This window comes from Ammospiza nelsoni, chromosome 2 (assembly GCF_027579445.1).
Source record: "Ammospiza nelsoni isolate bAmmNel1 chromosome 2, bAmmNel1.pri, whole genome shotgun sequence".
NCBI lineage: Eukaryota > Metazoa > Chordata > Aves > Passeriformes > Passerellidae > Ammospiza > Ammospiza nelsoni.
The window spans coordinates 71,803,197-71,823,172 of record NC_080634.1 but is presented as its reverse complement, the minus strand read 5'-3'; the positions used below and the strand labels follow the sequence as shown (position 1 = coordinate 71,823,172).

At 35.8% G+C, this 19,976-nt stretch overlaps 1 protein-coding gene across 3 annotated transcripts in view; it reads left to right on the top strand.

Moving 5' to 3' along the window:
- The window catches only part of RBM26 (RNA binding motif protein 26), a 47,102-nt gene that overhangs the window by 8,907 nt on the left and 18,219 nt on the right, over positions 1 to 19,976 (top strand). For 2 of the 3 annotated variants that reach the window (XM_059493335.1, XM_059493337.1), the window contains exons 2-14: positions 2,267 to 2,385; positions 3,097 to 3,233; positions 4,146 to 4,234; positions 4,801 to 5,012; positions 6,885 to 7,145; positions 9,281 to 9,520; positions 11,010 to 11,177; positions 11,533 to 11,673; positions 12,694 to 12,805; positions 13,607 to 13,766; positions 15,153 to 15,317; positions 18,737 to 18,868; positions 19,856 to 19,927. In XM_059493335.1, coding sequence (XP_059349318.1) covers positions 2,267 to 2,385; positions 3,097 to 3,233; positions 4,146 to 4,234; positions 4,801 to 5,012; positions 6,885 to 7,145; positions 9,281 to 9,520; positions 11,010 to 11,177; positions 11,533 to 11,673; positions 12,694 to 12,805; positions 13,607 to 13,766; positions 15,153 to 15,317; positions 18,737 to 18,868; positions 19,856 to 19,927 — 2,008 coding nt within the window. The remainder of the gene's footprint in view (positions 1 to 2,266; positions 2,386 to 3,096; positions 3,234 to 4,145; positions 4,235 to 4,800; positions 5,013 to 6,884; positions 7,146 to 9,280; positions 9,521 to 11,009; positions 11,178 to 11,532; positions 11,674 to 12,693; positions 12,806 to 13,606; positions 13,767 to 15,152; positions 15,318 to 18,736; positions 18,869 to 19,855; positions 19,928 to 19,976) is intronic. The other variant, XM_059493336.1, reaches the window with a different exon arrangement.

Here is a 19,976-nt window from a genome sequence, read left to right as displayed (position 1 = left end):
ATGAGAACCAAATTTATGGAAATTGAAATTCAAAAAGAAAAACTGAGGATAATCATGTGAAAATTGTCTGCTCCCCTCCCCACCTGTCATGATGAAAACAGCACATTAATTTTCCATGGCACAATTCAGCTTGAAACTGGGAAAGTATTGAAAATCTGAAGCGCCATTGAAGTTGTGTGAAGAAACAGTAATAAAAGTTAATGACTTTTCAAATTCAAGGATTGATGTTATGAAATGCTGATCTTAGTGCCTGCTGCAGGCTTAGAGAGAACCATCATTACAGACTGTGATGAATACTGTTTGACACTGGGCTTTCAGATAATTTGCTTGGCTGATGTGCTCAGGTGCTTGCAGTGTTAGAGTCCTACTAGGAGGAGGTTGTGTAGGTTGTGCATTGACTTGGTGCTCAGACTGTATTTTCTTCTGGATAAAGAATTGTCAGATCTGAATGGGGCAAACTAGATTTGAAAAATTTCTGAAGAATTTCTAGTCAGTGTGCAGTCTGTTTTTTGATTATCAGTATATATTTTGTTCATTTAGTGTCCATGGGTTCTTTTGCAATGATTATGAACTCCCATTTCCTGTGTCTGTAAATAATGCAGACTGACATGGAATACAGAGGTACATCCACTAGCAGCCCAAGTTGCTTTTTCAGCATGAAATTCTAGTATTGCCTCCTTTCTAAAGGATGCTGGGTTACATTTGGAGCTCTGACCTTTAACTTCAGGGCTCTCTGTGCTGGGCCCAGGCTGTCCATAAGTAATGCTGACAGATTGGCTTCCTTTGCTTAGCAGATCTGTTTGCATGGGGGATGTTGCTTGCTGTGCAGGAGATAAGTTTCTCTGGCGAGAGAAATTAGGTTGTGTGATATGTTTGCTTAGGGATTTGGGTTCTTTTGCCCAGTGTCCAAAATAATGTCATTTCAATGTTCAACATTTAGATTAGTAATTAAGCTCCAATATTTATATTTTACTCATTGTGGAAGGGATTTCAAACTTCTTTTTCCTTTAGATGACTGTTGGACCTCTATGCTAGAGCAGGATTTGTGTAATGTTCATATTCAGTGCAACTCCCTGAATTCAGTGCACCTCCCTGCAACTCCCTCCCTCCTAATTTTTCTTATTGGTTATTTTTGCTAGAAAGCATGTACAGTCAGGATGCATCAGTGCAAGTTTTTTTCTTATTATTATTTTTTAAAACATTAGTACAAACTTTGATGACCACCCAAATAAGTTGTCTGTATCACATGACCGGTATGCATCCGTTCAATCTTGCATTGTTTTGTGGGGCCTGAAGTCTTCTTTGGTATATGCTAAATAAGGAGATTAAGTTGTTTAAGACCAATGTCTCACTATTTCATTAGTTACTCTTTTTGAAACATGAATGGTTGTGTGCAGTAGTCTCACTTGCTTTGGCAGGCTTTACACCACCACCACCACAAAGTTCATTGTCGATTGCTGTTTGTGAAACATTGTAAAAAATCTGCCATTTATATTAAATAATGTTCTGCTGAATGTGGATACATGGCTTTCTTCATTCAAGTTCTTTGTAGATATGCGTAAGACCATCAACTTCCACATCGAGGTGCTCTGTATTTAATTGTACGTTGAATTCTGAATTCAGATGCCAAATGGATAATGATCCCCTAAATTTCTCTCCATTTTCAGTGTACCTCTTATAGAAGTGTCTGTTACAATATATGAATTTAGGCTTTTGAAACTGAAAAAATCAGTTTCAGTTTTCGTGGTGTTCATATATAAGTAGTAATAAGAACGTTCAAAAGTGTATTTAATAGAGTACTCAGGGGTGTGAGTTTTTTTTGTAGCATAGATCACTTCTGCTGTATCACTGTATTAATTTGTAATTGGATAGACTGACTTTTCCCAGATAACAGTTACTCAGTGTTGCATTCAGAATTATTGACTCCATCTTTGGGGAGTTAGGGAAGTATGCATTGTCTTTGTTTTTAATACAGAACAGTTAGGCAGTTGAAGCTGTTTCTTATGAAACAGTTTGTTCTACTTAGCTCTGATGTTCTCTGTGCAGTATTGGTAGGAAATATTCTAGGCAATTGTTTTCTTGAAAGGAAAAGTGATACTTAGAACTGTTATCTATCTGGACTCTGTTTTGAAAAATACACCCGAGTATTTTTCAATTGCTTTGGCAGGAAATTATTTTGCTCTATGTATGTATTGGTCATGCCAGTTTCAGACATTAATTTCTGTAATTAATTTGCTCCTTTTTTTTCTAACTAATCTATTTGCAGATGTGATGCAGATCCATCTGCCCTAGCTAAATATGTTCTGGCTTTGGTAAAGAAGGACAAAAGCGAAAAGGAACTGAAGGCATTGTGTGTTGATCAGCTGGATGTATTTCTTCAGAAAGGTATGGGCTTTGTCATGACAATTAAGATTGAGTGAAAATTCTGTCTTGTTCAATTTATTGAAGCAATTGTTTACCACAGAGTTGGGCTTTGATCTCTTTGTTAGCTTTGTTACTTGGTAGAATGTAATTCAATTTTCATAAAGTAATTTTAAAAAGCCCAGGTGTATAGGTTAGCATGCATATGTTAGGTATATGTTTTGTTAGTACTCACAGAGGCCCAGAATCATAGAATGGTTTGGATTGAAGGGGACCATAAAGATCCTGTAGTTCCAGCCCCCTGTCCTGGGCAGGGACATCTCACACTAGACCAGGTTTATCAGGGCATGGTCTCACCTGGTCTTGAATACTTCCAGGGTTGGGGCATCCACAACTTCCTGGGCAAGTACTGAACCTCTCTCTCTCTCTATATATATATATATGCCAGAAATATTTTTCCAGATGCTTTATTAAGAGACATTAAATAATTGAAGAATTGGAAACTTTTGTGAAACATTTTTCATTATTGACATGGTTTTTGATTCTGTAAATGTCCTTTTAAAATATAAATTAGGGACACAATATTTAAAGAAAATACTCTTTGGGTTTTTTTTTTGCTGAATGTAGGTTTTGATTGCTTGTCTGGGTTTTTTGGGTTTATTTATTTATTAATTTTTAAAGCAAATGTTAACCATGGTTTTGGATAATGGATATTTGTACACTCCTTACTTTTAGAAACTCAGATATTTGTGGAAAAACTGTTTGATGCTGTGAATACAAAAAGCTACCTACCTCCACCAGAACAGCCATCATCAGGAAGCCTGAAAGTAGAATTTTTTCAGCACCAAGAAAAGGAGACAAAAAAGGAGGAGGTGGGCATTGATTTTAATTTATTTACATGTACATATTTTTCCTCATTCATGTCATTTGCTTATGTGTTCAACTTCATAGTGTTATTAGTAATAGTTTTTAGCAATTTATTATAGTTCATATCAGTAATAATTTATGTTTATTAATCATATTATTAATAATTACATGACAGCATTAAAATAAGTCAGAAGATTTGTTCTTGGTTCATTGAGCACTGCTGCACAATTTTTCTAACACAAGTGGGTGTTTCAAATGTAAACCAACGTGGTTTTGCTGACGCAAAGGTAAATGAGATTATTTAGTGGTGTAGGAGCTGCAGTATAACCTGCATTAGTTCTCTGGTCAAAATTGCTGTTGTAGTTGTGCTGCACTTTATTCTCCATAAATTCAGGCTGCCATGTTAAATTGCAATTCTCATTCCTTCAGCTGCTTGATGCAGATAATATCCTTTTGTCACATGTGTTCATGTTGTTCATTGAGCCAGAAGAGTAAGTTTTTGCTTTTCAATAGCAGCCCAAGTTTGCCTCTGTGAAAGTGTTTTAAGTGTGAACTGAACTAGATAAGCTGCTGATGAAAGAAAGACTTTGGTGTTGGTTGTTGAATATCCATGCTTTCTCAAATCTTCCCAAAGCCTTAATATGGTTTTTTGCCTACCTACAGTAAAAGCAGCTGTATTTTCAGTGCAGCACTATAAAGATTATTTTATATTATCTCAAACAGGGATTTGGATATTCCTAGAAATAGAAATAAACATGTTACGAAGATTCTCTTATTATGTTAGATAGTAAAATATTTAATTTCAGTGTTACTGCTGATTGCTCTGTGTTCAGAGGTTTTGGTTTTTATTTGATTATGCAGAAGTCTGCATTTTAGTGTACTCATATTTTGACCTAATATATATGCTTTGAATGCAGATTGTTAAAGAGGAAGAGCGAGAGAAAAAGTTCTCTAGAAGATTAAATCACAGCCCTCCTCAGTCAAGTTCTCGCTACAGAGACACCAGGTAAAAAATTATGTTTAACCCCTTGCATTATATCAGTAATCAGATTTTTACTGAATTAAATACTTTGTTTCTGTATTGTCATCTAATAAACCTGAAAAGAAGGCTTCTATTGCTTTTACGCTTATGTAGTTAAGTGGCGAGTGTGTGTCAGTGTAACCTGTGTCTCGAGTTGTGCACAGCTATTATCCTTGGAGTTTTAGGAGTAATTCTGGTGTTAGATTTCTGGTTTATATTGCAGTGTTTGTTCTGCTTGATATTGAGTTTGAATTTTGATTTAGAAGCGTTCCCTTCAATAAGTCTTGGTGCTTCCAACTTGGGGAATATGCAGTACTGGGCAGAAACAGAAATTTTTATATGTTTTAAAGTCTTAGGTATGGTAAAAATGAAACAAATAAGCAAAATTAATTTTAAAATCCTTCTGAGAAGAAAGGAGTAGCCGTAAGTTCCATACAATTTGTAGCTCTTCTCTAGTTTTCCATTGACATTTCTTGAAGTTTTTAAGTAGTTAAGATTTGAAATTATGGCTTCATAAGTCTTTTAATTACCCTCTAATATTTCATGTTTAGAAGCCGTGATGAAAGGAAAAAAGAGGAACGTTCTCGGAAGAGGGATTATGACCGAAATCCTCCCAGAAGAGATTCCTACAGGGATCGATACAACAGGCGGAGAGGGAGGAGTCGCAGCTACAGCAGGAGTCGAAGTAGGAGTTGGAGCAAAGAGAGGTTGCGGGACCGCGATCGAGACCGGAGCAGAAGCCGGAGCAGAACGCGAAGCAGAGGTACCAACAGTTGGTCTCTAAAATACGGTGAATGTTTTCTACAAAATTTAGAAACTAAACTTGAAAACTGTGTTCAAAATGTGCTAGAATTTTCTCTGTTGTTCTTGTTCCTTTATTCGGATTTAGCTTTGTTTTCTGTGGAAATGAGGCTTTTGTGATTGTGTTCTCAGTGCTTGTTTGCCTCCCTTACCCTCTGTTCTTTGATATCTTTGTATTGAGGTGGCTGTGCTGGCCACTTTTAGGCATTGTTGCACGAGAGGCAGAAAAATACAAGTTATTTCCATTTCATTAAGTTTTAGGAAACTCAGAATCTGGTTTAGGGCGATAGAGAAATTATTATTGATTTATAAAGGTGGAACTGGCAGAGAAATTGCTTGTTTGGCAGTAAATGACTTGTCAAACAGAACCGTACAGCTCAGTTCTTTTGGTCTTGTCCCCTCTGTAGTGTCATAGGTGAAAGGCTGAAATCGTTACAATAAATACTTGCATTTGTGCACATATCCATAGGACTTAAGACTTCAGTACAGTGGTTTGTAGAATTAAACTTCTTTGAAAAGGGGACTACTTTTTCAGCTGAAAGGAGTGTTTTTTCCCTCAATAGTTTGGAATAGTAAATTGGAAAAGACTAAAGTAATTGAAAAGTTAGAGTAATTTTATATCGTTGTCCTGTCTTTGACAATGTACGGGTAAAAAACAGTGTGGTAGCACTCTCCTTGGTGGTTTTTTTTTTTTTTTTTTTTTTTTTTTTGGTAAAACAGACCTTGGTAACTCAGCCTTAAAACTAGAAATGCAGATTTCTGGAAAATATGAGAGCAGATATTTTCCAGACAACTTATTAACAAGCAAATTAAATGACATGCAGCAGTTTAACTAAAAGATGACAGCATGATTAAATCTTAATTTAAAGATTATTTACACAAACTGAAATGACAGTACCTTATGGACAATATTTTATAGTGAAAGCTTTGTTTCTTAGAACATGAAAAGCTTGTTTTACCCACACTGATGAGCCATCTTTAAGATATTTCATAATGTTCCTTTAATGTGGAGTTACTTAAGTCTATTAACTCATGTCATGACATAATTAGTCTGTCTTAAATGGAGTACTTACTTTTTATTTGGTGGTAATACTAGAAAATGAAGAGAATAGTTTTTATGTATTCAGAATGAAAGGTTATTTTACTTGCTGTATCTGCCCAGGAGTGTTCCACACCTGTCAAGCATTATTATTTCACCTTTTAAGACAATGCTTTGCATGCAATAAATACATGCATTTGAGTGCAACAGAAAATGAAGATCAGCAAAATGAAGACACAGCAATAACATTGTCTTGAAACATTAAAGATTTGTAACTTTTATAGTATTTTCAAGCTGTGGTTACCCTTTTCTTGCCATTCCTTCCTTTTATTCAAAAAAACGTTACATCTGAAGTTCTTACATGCATCACTAAAGAGCATGTACTCTGCCTGAAGTTAAATAGGATATCTGCTCTACTGTGGATATATCTGTTATTAAAATTGCCCAGGGACTGACTATGTACTTCAGAGATTATTATTTTTCTGATTAAACCTTTGGAATGTAGAATCGTGGAATAGCTGAGGTTAGTGGAGACCTCTGAAGGTGATGTAGTCTAACACCCTTTATCCAAACAAATAAACTGGAGCAGATCGCTTAGGACCCGCTGAGTTATAAATAACTCCAAGGGTGGAGACTCAACAGGCACTTTGGGCAACCTGTAAAACATTTCAATTATTGTGTATATGTATTAAGTTGATGTGGAGTAAAGATACTTAGAGAGTAGTGGCTGCTTCTGGTGAAAAGGTGGATAAGGAATTATCGAGTAAAATTTTTATTTTTATTTTTTTTTTACAGAAAGGGATTTAGGAAAGCCAAAATATGACATGGATAGAACAGATCCATTAGAGAACAATTATACTCCAGTTTCTTCTGTGACAAATATTTCATCTGGCCACTACCCTGTCCCTACACTGAGCAGTACTATTACTGTTATTGCTCCTGCTCATCATGGAAATAACACTACTGAAAGTTGGTCGGAGTTCCATGAAGAGCAGCTGGACCACAACTCCTATGGAAGACCTCCACTGCCAAAGAAACGCTGTAGAGATTATGATGGTAAGTACATTTTAATTTTTTAATTGCCTCTTGCAGCCATGATTGTCCCCTTTCTGAAAAGATTGAGGTAATTCACCTTCTTTTTCTGATCTTCTCTAGTATAGTTTGGTTTTTCTATTGCACACTTCTTGATTGCAAATTTTACCATGTTACCACTTCTTACTGACTTCAGACAGCTTGCTCTTTTAGTGTTTGTCTATTTTTTTACTTGCTAAGACTATTTTGTATAAATTAAAAAGAGCATATTAAAAAATCCATTTTTACCCAGGTTTTCTGTCTTAGGTCATGTTCCAACCAAATACTGTGTGTGCTGGTTTTGACAATGGTTGGCACCTTACTGGTCTCATCCTATTTCATTCTATCCTAACTAACAGACAATTTTTAACTAGAAAGGTCTAGAGCTGAAACTTCCCAGGCTCATTTCATTCTGTGGAGGTGTTTCTTAAAACTGGCTAGGTTTTCACTTATCTTTGTCTTAAGCTTTCATTTTAAATGTCTTGTGCCAAAATACACACAAGAGGCTGCTGCAGCTGGCAGTGCCTTAACTAAACTCAACCCGTCAACCTGTGAACTCAGGAGAGTTGAAATCTTCCTGTAAAGTTCCTTCTGATGGATTTTGTTGTTCTTTTATTGCATACCACAATGAGGAGTTTAAGTTCTAGACCAGTTTACATTCAGAACTCTGATTAGAATTTTTTTTAAGTAAAAAAAACTGGGAAACTGAGCTTTCAAGTGTTGGCAGAGTTAAACTGACAAAGAATAGCTTTGCCAGTGTACATCACAGCAATATGGTGCAAGTGGAATTGTGAATGTGTCATTTTGTTTTCAAGTTTTCTCTCTTCAGTGGCTACATGTTTCCATCATACTGTTCTTCCTATCTGCACTTTCAAATTTTAAACTTTACCCTCTGCTGAAATTCTGGTTTTGTTCAACATTTCAATTTAATGTGCTCTATAACTGTTCTTGAAGATGAGGTAATACATACTGCTTCCCCACATCATGTTTTGAGGAAGTGAGCACTCCTCTTTCTTCCTATTTACCAGAAGGTGTTTCAGCCTTTTCCCTGTCTTGCACTGACTGGTATTTTGGTGTTGTTTCTGTGGACACTGTTGCTAAACAGATAATAGAAGAATCTGGGCTAGAAAGTCCCTATTAAAGTCATCTAGTCTGGCATCCCTACAGTAGGCAAGGTCATCTTCAACGAGATCTTGTTGCTCAGAGCCCACTCCAGTATCACCTTGAGTGTTTCCAGGGATGGGGCATCCGCTGCTTTTCTGGGCAACCTCTTCCACTGTTTAACCACCCTCTCATTATAATAATTTCTTTTTCTTGTATTTGCTTTGACTCCACCATTTTTTAGTTTAAAACTGTGACCCCTCTCCTATCACTTCATGTCCCACCAGAAAGTTTGAAGTATAAAGGCTGCAGTGAGTACTTAAATTCACTGCTCTGAGCCTTTTTTTCTCCAGTCTGAACAGCTCCAACTCTCAGCCCTTCCTCATAAGAGAGGTGCTTCGGGCTTTTGGTAGTTTTTGTGGCCCTCCTCTGACCTCCTTCTATGTTTGACTTGTATGTAAAAAAAAAGTGAATGTGTATTCATTTTTATTTATATATATTTAATATTTACAAATGCATATGTTATTTGTAAATAACAAATTTTGCTCTTATGTAACCACATTAAACTATGGCAAATGTTTATAATGTGTCCTGAAATAATTGCAAAAGAGGAAAAAAGTGAGAGAATTTGCTCATGTTGGAATTTCATAATATTAACTTCTAACTTTTAATTGGGGTTTCTCAGTCCTAGCATCTGCACTTTTTGCTTAGAAACAAATTGATTTTGTTAATGTGATGACATCTAGAGTTCATTCTTTGCTTTCACCATTTTTTACAATACCGTGCAGAATTAGTTCTTTAACAACAAATTAAACACTTTTGTCCTAGCAAGTTTCTGCAATGTCTGTGTGTGCTGAGTGTTTAGAATAAAGTTAAACAACTTCATTTTCTAATCTAAGCTTCTGCTGGTATGTGGAGCTCTTAATTTACAAACTGCCGCATTACACATTGAATATCTTGTATCTACCCTGAATTGAGCTACAGCTGAATACTAACATCAGTTCTTTTTGATGTTTCAGAGAAGGGTTTCTGCATGAGAGGAGACATGTGCCCTTTTGATCACGGAAGCGATCCAGTAGTGGTAGAAGATGTGAATCTTCCTGGCATTCTGCCTTTTCCAGCACAACCCCCTGTTGTCGAAGGACCACCTCCTCCTGGACTTCCTCCCCCTCCACCAATTCTCAGTCCTCCTCCTGTTAACCTTAGACCTCCAGTACCACCACCAGGCCCCTTACCACCTAGCCTTCCACCTGTAACAGGTAATTACAAAAGATTAAACCCAGGGTTTTTTTTAAGAAAGCCTGGATCTTACTTGAATTGTATGCAATACAAAAAGCTGTTTTGAAGAATCCCAGCTGTATTATGTAAAGTTGAACTGTGCTCTACTATGGGATAGCTTACCTCAAAATTATTCTGTCTGATGATAATTGTTGCAGAGTTGGTGATTGTAAAATGCTGCATGCTAAATGTGACTACCCTTTAATATGGAATAATATTTTCATTGTATTTAAGCAAAAGCCTGACATGGCAAAATTCAGTTCCTTGAGTATTATAGGAGAAGTTGTCCAAAATTGACTACTGTCAAAGAAATGAAAATCCTGGAAACAACTGATCCTTACTGTTTCATTCACAGTAATAGAAGTAAGGATAATTCATGACCACATCAAATTTATACCTGAAAATACCATTTAAGATAAATTTTAAAACTAAACTTGTAAAGTAACTAAGAAAAAGTCTCAGCTTTATTTACTGTTTCACTGGGAAGTACTTCAGGTGAAGCACTAAGAATTACATGAAAATTTATGAGCCTGGCTGTCATTTATAAAGTAGTTAAAGTTTAGTGCTCAGTTGCCTTGTGTGGTTTAAAAGCTGTTATGTTAGTTTTATGTGATTATTCCTTTCTCTCTTTTTTTTCCTAACTTGGGTGTGCCCCACTTCATAAAATTATTCAGGAGTAATTGATATTTGATCTTGCTTAGAAGTTTCTTAAACTGTTTTAATTTCCTGTTGATAATATATTTAAGAAAGATATGAATGAATGTATTTATTTCAGTTAATATAGAATGTGACTTCCTCTGGTTTGGGCAGTTCTGCCTTACATGCTATTTTCAGATCTGGTTCACAAGTTCAGATATATCACTTTATAACTTTTCCCAAAACCTACTCTTGTCAATGATTAAACTGAACATCAGGCTTAACTGGTCAGCTTTGAAGGATTCACATTATCTGTTTTAAAAAAAGTCAAACCAACCAAACAAAAAAGCTCCCTCAATTTTAATAAGAGTTCCTTTAGAGTTGAAGGTTTCTTCTTGGGTATTTGGAAAAATAATTTCAATCAAATTAGTTATTGTCATCATGGCATATTTTTGTAATATTAAAAAAACCTTTTTTACTTCAAAAATAGAATTTGTTTCTTTAATCAGCTTTTATTGAGCATTTTAAAATGCTTCATTTGGTGAAGATGAATACTGGTCTAGCAATTAAATTTTACTTGTAGAAAGAAAGTGTTTGGAGAAATGTTAAATGATTCAAATGCTTTTCTGTCTAATCCAAGTTGTGAGTCATTTGCTGTTGGGGGTGGTTTCATGTGAATTTGTGGTACAGCATCAAGTCTACAGATGTGCCCTCTCAGCCTCCTTTTTCTTAAATAACCTTAAAAGCATTTCAGATCAGTTTCCTTACAAGGGGAGTGTAATGAAAGTGTGGTGGATAATACATGAATGCAGCGTTTTCCTTTGTTTCTGACAGGACCACCCCCTCCCCTTCCACCACTGCAGCCTGCTGGCATGGATGCCCCCCCAAACTCAGCCACCAGCTCAGTTCCTACCGTTGTTACCACGGGTATTCATCACCAGCCGCCTCCTGCTCCACCCTCTCTTTTTACAGCAGGTGTAGTACTGAGGCTTTGCCCACAAGGTTTGCTAAATAGAATAACATTGATTCATATTATACTGTACTTTATAGAGATTATAATGCCATAGTTTGGGAGAATAAGTTTGTATCGTATAGATTGTGACAGTAAATTAACATTCTTCTTTTCAGACTTAATTCAAGACGTAAAGTAAAATTTGCATATAAAGTGTGAATTTTGACTGGAGAGTAATATTTTCATTGTGTTAAAGCAGAAGACTTTGCATGATGGTTTTTTATGATAGTGGTTATACTACTCTTTTATTGTAACTTTATATTATAATTAAATTAAATATTATATCTAAAAGCTTAAGGGTTTTAACTGCAATTTATTTTAATTAGACAATTTCTTTGTTACCAGAAACGTATGACACAGATGGCTATAATCCAGAAGCTCCAAGTATAACAAATACTTCAAGACCTATGTATAGACATAGAGTACATGCCCAAAGACCAAATTTGATAGGACTCACATCAGGTGATATGGATCTACCACCCAGAGGTATGCTCTCAAAGCTATACTTAGTTTAGCTGATTTTTTTACATTAATGCAGGTTGAGGAACTTTGCAGAGAATACTTCAAAATACAGCATTTTCCTAAAATCTTCTGGAATTAAGAGATGTTTAGTTAAATAGGGAACTATGTCTGTAATTGCTTTGTGTGTGCATTTTTACAGGTAGAATGAAATCTCTTGCTAGAGTATTGCAGTTTACCTCTAGCTGTAGTAACTGGTCACTTTGTGTATCCTTTGAACAGAAAAAATGTTAATGTTTCTGTAGTAGAATCTCAGGATGATTTTTTGCTTATAGAGGAGGGAGTCATTTTTATCTGGTAGCAGCAGTTTTATGCACGAATAATCTTAACCTCACAGTTCCTGTGATCCTGAGAAGAAGCAGCAGCGCACAAAATAACAATGGAAAAGGGATAAAACCATTTTTAATGTGGTTTTTATTTGCATTTGTATGTATTTCTATTTAATCTTACTATGTTTCTGTTGGTGTATTTTCAGTGAGGAGTCCCCCAGTGTGATTCCTGTTCTTCAGCAAAAGTGACTCCTTTCCCAGTCCATCCATAAATCTTGCTCCTAGGTGCTATTGCCCTGGAGTAATGTGCATTTCCTATCATGACCATTTTTGTGTGTGCCATCTAATAGTAGAATGGAGGTGTTAGCTGGAGTGGTGTGAGCCTCAGAGTATTGCATGGGACATTGTGAATCATTGTGAATCAGAGCACAGTCATCTCGAGGCAGATGCCTTCTGTCACACCTCTTTTGTTTTTCTGTATGTGTAATGTTACTGTGACAAAATGAGTGCTATTAGCTACTTTGATCTGTCACAACATCTGTTGATAGTTAAGAAGTCTGTGACCAAGGTTTGATTCAGTCAGAACAATAATCATAGTAATTTCAAAGTAAACAATTGTGCTTTTCAGTGCAAATTCAGTCTGAGCAGAATATTTTTTTACAATCAAATGCACAGAAAATAAATTATAAAAAAGTAAAATCTTCTCATCTATTTACAGAAAAACCTCCTAATAAAAGTAGTATGAGAATAGTGGTAGATGCTGAATCCAGGAAAAGAACAATTGGTGCAGGGGATGGTGGAGTTCCTACAAAGAAGACTTGGTTTGACAAGTGAGTGACTGTTAACACAGTGTTGGCTTTAGAGCTGGAATTTCATTCACTGCTTTACTGTAATCTGAAACATATATATATATATGTATATTATATATATATGCAAGCAATTTATATTTATATTATATGAAACTGAGTACACCGATGGTACTAAAGTAAGTCATACTAAAGTGTGAGCTGTATTTATTTGACTGTCTCCTATCAAAGGTAGTATACGGATAGATGAAGTTTCTTTGGATGATACTAAGATCTGTTCCTCAAAAGTTGGCACGATAAAAGAAACAGGGAAGCTGCACTGTGATGGTTGTTAGATGACTGATTTTAGTTGTGAAATGTGAATTTTATCACTGCTATTTTGATTTGAGTTGCCAGGTATGTTACTGAGAAAAAAACAGAAGGTGCAAGGTTGGAAGGGGTTTTAAGAGATTGCTGGGAGTGAGGAAAGCCTTGAAGTAATTTTGAAAATTTGAAACAGTAGTGGGGAAGTTTCATGGACTAGCTAAGAAGCAGTTTTTGGAAAGAAGCAATGTAAAAGTCAGCAATTACACTGACATGAGCAAATAAATACGAATTATTTCACAGATTTATGTGCTGAGGTATGCTGAGATTATCAGTGGGGAAGATAGCAGTTGTATGGGTGTGTGTCCTGTACTCTCCTTCACTCTTCTAAAATTGCATTATTTTTTAAGTCTGCAGATCTTTGTGTCTCATACACACATACTTCTGTGTAAGCATATACAATTTAACATTGTGTTTGCTAGTTTGCTATGGATTTCTGGCTTGATTTTTTATTTGTTGCAGGCAAAATTTTAACAGAACAAATAGTCCAGGTTTCCAGAAGAAAGTGCAGTTTGGAAATGAAAATACAAAACTTGAATTGAGAAAAGTTCCGCCAGAACTTAACAACATCAGCAAACTTAATGAGCACTTCAGTAAGTTTGGAAACTTAGTCAACTTGCAGGTAAGAGTCAACAAAGAGAAAGCAGTATGTTTTGATGTAAAGGTAGTGGTACTTGCTGAAAGAAGAATGCCATTTTTTTTCCTGGTTCCCTGAAACTCCTAATTATTTTCCTAACTTGTTTCTTAAACAGGATCTCATTGTTTTTAATGATACTGCCATTAAAGAAGCAGAAATGAAATGTTCTAGTCATCTTTTAGATTTTGAACAAATGTATTCCTCAGAGATGAGACTTTTAAGAGACATTGTTTAAAACATTGAAAATCGATTACACATGGGTTTTTCTCACACATTTTATCAAGTTTGGATATGCTCTCATAAACACTCTGTATATTCAGAGATAAATTGTAAATACAGAAAACCTGCATTTCTCATCCAGAAGGCAGTCCCTGTGACATAATTGCTTTCCATGGTAATGACGGTTTGTCCCTTAAAATCACTTTGTGATTTATTGGAGTCACCCAATAAGCAACTGAAGAGAGAGGAAAGCATTGAAAGAACTAGGGCCTGACTTAGGCTGATGTTACATATTGCAGGCTGCTGTAATGTCAGTATTGCATACCCAGTCTCTGAGCTACTCAGTGTGACCTTTCACTGTGCTTCATTATCAACAAGTTTCAGGTGCTACTATGCATTTTTCTAAACCCTTTTCTGTTTGTACTGAGGGCTGGAATGAAGAAGTGCAGCAATATTTTTGTACGTACTGATACAGTACAGAATAAACACTCTGTGCCTGTCTGAACACTGGAGGGATTTTAACTCTCTCTTAATTGCTATTAATTATTTCTTAAGCTTTTCTGTAGTTTACCTAAGAATATGGTGTGTTAGCAAGCAATATTATTCATTAAGGCAAGTAAAACATGGGTGTGTATGGAGAGACAGATATGTATATGGAGATTGCAAGCTGTGCTCTTCTTGCAGAGTATAATCTTGGCTTTGGAAGCTAAAATGATGTGTTAATGCTCAAAGGAGGGAAATCAAAATGAACTTTGCTGTCTAGCTCTAATATTAGATATGACATTTACTATCTGACCCCTGCATTTTTCGTAGTAATTTTATTTATTTTGCTGATGTTTCCTTTTGTCTTTCAAACAACTGCTCATATTTGCAAACAGAAATACTGTTACTGGTTGACTGGGGGTTTTGCTTTACTTTGTTAGTTTGAGGTTTTTTAAACTATTCTTTAAGTTTGTTAGCATAAACTCGAGGTTGATTTTGACACCAGGCCTTTCAAATGGACTCATGAATGGGAAGTATCTAATGACACATAGTGGGATTTGGGTGTAAATTGTGAGCTTCTAAGCCTAAAAGCTAATGATTTAATGATAATTTAGACACAAATGAGAATCCTCTGTATGGTAAGTTTTGTTCTTCTGTTTTAAATCTTAGGTTGCATATCAGGGTGATCCAGAAGGTGCCCTTATTCAGTTTGCCACCCATGAGGAAGCAAAGAAAGCTATATCAAGTACAGAAGCAGTATTAAATAATCGTTTCATTAAAGTTTATTGGCATCGAGAAGGCAGCACACCGCAAATCCAGACTACTGCACAGAAGGTAGAGGATCTAAGTCTGTTTTAGCATATTATGTAAAAAAGAATCTTCAAAACACTTTTAAGAAACTGTTTATATCAAGTAAACTAAGTCCTTTTGAAATAATGACTACTTCATGTAATTAATTTCCAAAGTCACTCTTCAGTTGTAAATTCTTTGACCTGATATACAACGTTCAGCAGCTGATTAGCAAGATGAGACTGAAGGTATTTAAGGAAAGCTCTTCTGTGACTTTCCATGTATTCCACTCTGTTATCATGTCAAGCAAGATTTGATGAAGCTCTCTGATGAATAACGTCTATTCTGCTTTAATTAATATAGGCTTTTTGATTTTTTTTGGTGAGCATACGAAAGGCAGCAGAGTTATATTTCTTTTCATGAAAGATGATCTCCATTTCTTTCCATTAGATTCTGGTCTTTCCCTTTCCCTTCCTGTTGAGCATGCGTATTGTTGTACAACAATTTGGTTTACATATAGGTGTCTCTGTGTATACACATGTAGCTCTAAGGACTTGCAAACAACAGTGGAAAAGAACTGCATTACAGAGACTGATTTTCTAGGAAGGGATCAGGGATGTTTTTAAGTAGGGAGGTAGTTGCTGATCTCTATGATATCCAGGGATAGAATGTCTGGGAATGGATTGGAGGTGTATCACAAGAGGTCCAGAGTGGGCATGAAGCATTTCTTTGCTGAGAGAGTGGTCAGACAATGAAACCAGTTTTCTAGAGGGGTGACTGATGGCCCCAAGCCTGTCACTGTTTTTAAGAGGTATTTGGACAATACTGTTAACAATGTGCTTTAACTCCTGGTCAACCCTCAACTTTTGGTCAACCCTGACCAGACAGTTGGACTACATGATTGTTGCAGATCCCTTACAACTGAAATACTCTGATCTACATTTTTTTATTGAATTGCAGAGACACATTTGGAAGTTGTCGTGTTCGTAGCAGCATTGGCAACATTAAAACAATAAAACAGCAATTACTGTTGTGAAGGGTAGATTTGTAAGCTGTGTCAGGCCAAATCAGACTTGTCAGCAGTACAGCAGTAGCTGTAGTCAAGCAGAAGAGGAACCTTGGGTTTGCCATGGCTCTCTGGGTTATTGAGTTGAGTCTTCTCAGTTAGCAGCTGGTTTAACAAGTCCTTCAAAATGTCTGTGTATCCTGCTCTATTGGATTTGCCATCAGTGTGGAGCAGCACATTCTGCACTTCAAAAATACAAGACAGGCTCTGTAGAAGAAATAGTCAATTATATATGCTGATTTGATATGTGAATGACTTTAGTTAGGGGATTCTTTCAGTTGCTGCTCTGAGTTGAGAATTCCTACTTCCTCTTGGTGGTGTGTGTCATCATCATTTAGAATCAGTGACCTGATTTTCCCTGGCAATCCTGCTGTACAGCATTTTAACAGTTTTCTTTCTCTCCTTCTTTGTAAGAAATGCCCTGATTTTTATCTTCAAAAATTCGGTTTTAATGACATCTATCTCACTGTCTTCCCAGTTATTGTCTTTAGATTTTATCAGTATCTTTAATACTTTGTCTAAAGTAGTGCTGCTCAAAAAGGGTATTTATTTTCTAAGTTTGATTTTCATCTCAGCCAGAAGAGGGCAGTGGAGTACGTCATTTGCATTCCTATAGACATTCCCTCTTACTCAAAGGATAGCTTGGACTATGCTATCAGCTTATTTGCTGATTATGCTATTCAGAGTATTATTGGAGGATTAATTCTATATTCCCAAACAAGCATTCGATCTATGTAGGTCTTATTTGTAGTAGTCCCATAATTTTCAGTAGTGTTAACTAACAGCTTCCAATCACACCACCTTTAGCAAGTTAACTTTGCTGGTTTGAGAATGAATTCCCCTTAGTCCTGGGGACAGTATTAGATGTTCCTGCCTCACCCAGAACAGCCATTTAGCACATGTCAGCAGACTGCATTTTGAAGTCTGTTATCAGCAACAGAAGGCACACAGTAACAAGAAAAACTTTTAACAGGAAAATAAAGTTTTAAGTACAATGCTTCTATGTTCTTCTACTCCAAGGTATAACTTTTAACAAATTGTTGAGTCAGTAAACAGGTGTTTTTTGTTTGTAAGTATTTCAGGAGCATGAATATTTACTTCTCTTTTGTTGAAATTAATATTTGGTATCATATCTCTGAGTAGTATGGAAACTTTTTACTTCTTCATATACTATAAGTACTTATATTTTGGTCAAGATTTCTGTTACATTAATTATGGGTTAATTAATTTCACCTGTAATTGTAATGACTTCCAACCAGGTTTTGTCTATCAGACACCAAGTGTAAAGTCAGTTGACTTTTAAATTGTCCCTTCTGTAGTATCTGGTCCAGCACAATTGCTTAACCATTGCTATTTTATCAGCAGGATTACTTTGGAAATTCTTTGCTGTAGAATTTCCAGAGAGGTGGAAGTACTTAGGTAAAGATGGTGGGAGTCAACTATAATAAATCATCAAATAAAAGGCTTCTGCCAAGAAGCAGAAAATAATACGCTTTCCAAATCTGAGGCAGATAAAACAGGAAGTTGTAGGCCTAAAAGGCAGCACAAAGAGATTTAGGTTAAATATTAAAAAAACATTTTCTAATGCCAAAGCATACTGAAGCACTTCTGCCTAGAGAGGTGACAGGACCTGTTTCATCTGAAATTTGTAAGAACGAGATAGATAGATACTGTCAGTAATGGCATAACTGACTTTACCCTGCAGTGGAGAGAAATGGATTAGGTGACCTTCTGAGAGCTATAAATATGACAATAAGCTTACTTGGAAGCATATTTTTTGGTCTTAACCGTTGAATGTTTTTGTCGAAGAAAAAAAAAGGAAAGGTGTTAGCTGTCAGGGTATATCCATTGTAGATTCACAGATTATCTGCTCTCTTTTCTTATTCTTCAGTCCCATGACTGCATGTTTCTATATATTTTTTTTTCTATTTTGTCCAAGTTAAACAGAGGAGATGAAAAATGTGACCTATCACTGTAAAAAGTGAGAATCTTTGTGATACAAGTTTGTATTCTGTTTTTTCATAACTAAAGAGTTGATGGTGCAAGAGTTGTGAGAGGTATCAGAAGACCTCTTTATTGTGTTTTATTTTGTTCTAGCAGGTAGAATTTAAGTTAGGCTGAGTAAATGTAATTAATAGAAGTAAATCAGTTGTTTGGTAACTTCTGTAAGTAGTAAGTGTAGAATGAATGTTATTGCCACTCACGCTACACAGATATTCAGTATAAAATAATAAATTTCATGAAGGGCTTGTTTATCCCATCAGGTGAATGGTAGAAGGGAAGAAGTGTAAACATAAATTCCATTGTAATTTCATTGTGTACTGACTGAATGACACGTGTAGCAGCCTTCTGTTGTTAATCTTGTGCTGTGCCTTTTGGGGGCTGGGTGGTGTTGCAGGTGATCCAGCCCTTGGTGCAGCAGCCCACTTTGCCTGTAGTGAAGCAGTCGGTGAAGGAGCGGCTCGGCCCGGTGCCTGCCAGCAATATCGAACCTGCAGAAGCACAGGGTGCCAACGCAGAAGTCGCTCAGGTTTGTATCCTAGGGAGGAATTCAGTTGCATGTTCTTTCTGAAATAGGTTCTGTAGTGTAGGAATGTACCAGTTACTTCTGTGGTGCAAGTACACATCTACTTCAAAGTGCTTTTGCTTACATTGTTAGTGGTGTTTTCCTGTTAAAGTTTTCCTCAGTGCAATGATATTTGGCTTTTTTACCTGAGCCTGGTACTTAATTTTTTAGTATTGTTGCTTTTTATATAGTTTAAAAAGAAAAACTGAAAGACTTTCAGACTGTTTCAGGATTGTTGTGTTATATTGCTGGTGTCAGATTTCAAAATAAAGTGAATCTCTATCCAAAGAACTAAAAGCTAATTTTTTTCTTTATATATTCATTTTATCTGTTAAAGACCTAAAACCATTAGAGAATGAAGCTCTGTATCTAGAAGAATTTTTAGAATTTGTTCCTCTCCCCTAATAAAAGGAAGAATGTAACCACAGTACCAGTGTGAATAATGACAGAATCTGGTGTGTTACTCCCATTAGAAATAGTCTTGAATGTTTTATTATATTTGCAACATTTCCTTATTAGCATTATGCCGCTGCTTTGGTTTTACCTCTGGAAAGGAAGACCAGCACAAATCAGAACACATTTGTAATTCAAATTCAAGCAACTTTCTGCATTTGATACAGGTGTAATCTGCAAATAGCAGATTATAGAACACAAGAGCTGTAGTGTATTTAAAAGGGCCTGTGCAGATAATCCTCTGCCAGCTAGCATGTCTGGAACTTCATGCAAAAAATATGTAGGATAGTCTTTGATTCCAAATTTGGCTTTGTATTTGTCTTATCAATTGTAGATGTATATTAACTGAAAAATCAAATATCTAAAATGAATTTTATTAATTATTTGAATATTTTTCCTGTATTGTTGCTTAAAAGTCTATGATTTTATTAAATATTTTTCTAAATTGCTAGTGCTTGTAGTGTACATTTGAACTATAATTATGCTTTGTTTTCTTAGAATGTGACTAAATTATCTGTGAAGGATAGACTCGGTTTTGTGTCAAAGCCAGTTACTCCAACAACTGAAAAGGTAAGAAAATGTTTCCTATTCTCTCATATTTATTTTCAGTAGAATTATT